General features: G+C 54.7%; 1 protein-coding gene across 3 annotated transcripts in view; it reads left to right on the top strand.

The window, feature by feature from the left end:
- Positions 1 to 2164: 2164 nt before the first annotated feature.
- SRSF1 (serine and arginine rich splicing factor 1) overlaps positions 2165 to 2624 on the top strand; it is a 3815-nt gene continuing 3355 nt past the window's right edge. The window contains exon 1 of one of the 3 annotated variants that reach the window (XM_019545612.1): positions 2165 to 2544. In XM_019545612.1, coding sequence (XP_019401157.1) covers positions 2351 to 2544 — 194 coding nt within the window. In that variant the 5' untranslated portion in view covers positions 2165 to 2350. The remainder of the gene's footprint in view (positions 2545 to 2624) is intronic. The other 2 variants (XR_002102985.1, XM_019545610.1) reach the window with 2 other exon arrangements.

Genomic DNA, 2624 nt, shown 5'->3' with positions numbered 1-2624 from the left:
TCATCCACATATCCACAAGCTATACTATATATATTTTTTGCTTCTTCCCATTTCCTTCCCAATTTTTTCTCTCTTCCCCACAATTCCTTATGGAGCTTTCACATTATGCACCAAGCTGACATGGTCAAAGATGCGCGTAACAGCACACATGGCACATAATGAATGCAGGATGGAAGACATCCCTTAAGAGAAACAGACCTTGTCACTATATTGGCGATTGCAATTAAATAGGCATTTAAAAAAAATAAATTGCTGGGACCAAATCAGGTGCCTTGAAAAGCTCCTCCAGAAATAGGGGACATAAAGATAAAGGTCCCTCGGCTCTCCTAAACAATCAAGCAAACCCGTATCTAGTTAGGAACGGATGAACGCATCACATAAATTGTATAGTTTGCTTTTCATTGACTTAGGTGTCAGTTCCCTGTCAGGCTGATAGTTTAAGATGGAGTGACTGTATCGGCATGTAGATAAAGACAGGCAACTTGGAAAGATACTTACCTTGCATATACCATTTCCCCCATTTTGATCTAAGCAAAATGTAGTGAACACTTACGCTGGGAAAGAAGCTGAACAGACACTACTCAAATCAGGAATAGGACTACAGCTACTCCTTGCTTAATGTTGTAGTTATGTTCTTGAAAAATGCAACTTTACGCAAAACGATGTTAAGGGAATCCAGTTATGTCACAGTAGCTACCTACTAGCAGGCAGCAGCCAAAAAAACATGATAACCGAACATTGCACCACTTCAAATAGATCAAATAGATCTAATAGATCAGCAACATAATAACGAAACAACGTTAACTGGGAGGATGCACCTGTATAAGCAGCACTATGAAATGTACACTTTGGTTTCTGCAGTAACAAGTCACCTAGAGATGGATCATTCTCCTAATTACCCTTCTTATTTCAGAGGGAAATTTACCCTCCTCTGCAAAATAAACTCCTTTTCAATTCTTTAATTCGTACTGTACGAGTTGCATGCCCCCGAACAACTTATTTTCAAGTCTTCCCTCCTCTCACCCCTTTTAGCACCAAAAGCCCCACTGCGAAGCCTTGAATGTTTGCTTCACGTGAAAAAAACAAGTCTCCCTTCAAGCACCCTCGCCGTTTAGGAAAGCAAGGGAGCCAGCACTGCAACAAAGCAATGAGCAGGGCCATGAATGCCGTGTGCCCCTGGAGGCCGCAGTGGTGGCGGCGAGCTGGGAGCTCTCGCGTGTGGCCGTGGCGGTCGGCGGCAAAGGCGGGTGGCAAGTGGCGACCACCGGCAGCATTGGCGGTGCATTTTGCAGGGGCCGCAGTGCCAATCTCCAGGGGTGCACTTGCACCCGCGTGCTCCCCCACGTGTCGCCAATGAGCAGGGCACAAAAGGCATGGAACCGGCGGTCGAGGTCAGTTTAGGAGAGCAAGGAAACCAGCACCCAACAAGGCAACGAGCGGGACGCATGACGCATGGAAGTGGTGCTGAAGATTGGGCAGGGATCCCCTTCCGCCGCACAGATCTAATCCGGGAGGTTTTCCTGAGCACCAACGTGTCCGTGTGCTTGTGTATACCCATTATTTGACCCCTGTTGTTATATGACCCCCAATTCCTTAGGAACTGGGAATAAGCAACCAACTTCAGCCTCATGGCAATGCAGCGGGATTGCTGGCTTGGGCAGACTTCCCGCACGCCTAGAGCTGCCGCTGGATGTGGGGTCAGGAGAGAATTGCACCCCTTACTCGGACTGGGGGGGAATGTGGAGGCTGTTGCTTAACTCTGCCCCCCACCCCGGCTCCCTTAGGGCACAAGAAACAGCCAGGCCCCCGCGCGATGCATTGTGGGCCATGCCCCTCCTTGGCGCCAAGCTCCCCCGCCCTTTGCCCGTGCGGTGCATTATGGCCCCCCCCCCCGGAGCCATGCCGGATCTTTTTCGCCGGGCCTGCTCACCGGATGTGACGGCTCCCGTCTCGCGGAGAGGCAAAGGAGCGCTTTTCCCGCCCGAACGGCCAGCTCTAGACCGCACAAGCTGCGGCGCGGGGCCCTCCGCCGAGGTCGGCGGCAGCATTTGTCGAGGGAAAGCGATTGAAGGTAGGGACTACTTTTCCTGCAGACGGCGCATGCGTGGTGCGAGCGGAGCGACACCGTGACGCTGACCGAACAGTGTGGTGGCGTTGTGCGGCCGGCGGCGCGATCCTTACGCGCAGCGGCACCGCGAGGGAGCGGCGGGCGCCATTTTGCAGCCGTGTTTGCAGCCGTCGCGCGCTCGCTCCTCTCGTCTGCTTCGTGCTCGGCGCTCGCCTGCTCGCTCCCCCCCTCTCTCTCTCTGCGCTCCGGCCCGCGCCCGCCGCAGCCATTGCTGACCTTGCCATGTCCGGAGGCGGCGTGATCCGCGGCCCCGCCGGCAACAACGACTGCCGCATTTATGTGGGCAACCTGCCGCCCGACATCCGCACCAAGGACATCGAGGACGTCTTCTACAAGTACGGCGCCATCCGCGACATCGACCTCAAGAACCGCCGCGGCGGCCCGCCCTTCGCCTTCGTCGAGTTCGAGGACCCCCGGTGAGGGCCGGGACTGTGGGTTCGCCCTCCGCCCCCCGACATGGGGCCTGGGGACTCCCTCCCCCGCTATACCGCCCCTC

The sequence above is a fragment of the Crocodylus porosus genome, unplaced genomic scaffold (genome assembly GCF_001723895.1).
Source record: "Crocodylus porosus isolate Cpor-Errol unplaced genomic scaffold, CroPor_comp1, whole genome shotgun sequence".
NCBI lineage: Eukaryota > Metazoa > Chordata > Crocodylia > Crocodylidae > Crocodylus > Crocodylus porosus.
Note: the sequence above shows the minus strand (reverse complement) of the source record. Positions and strands in the feature narration are given on the sequence as shown.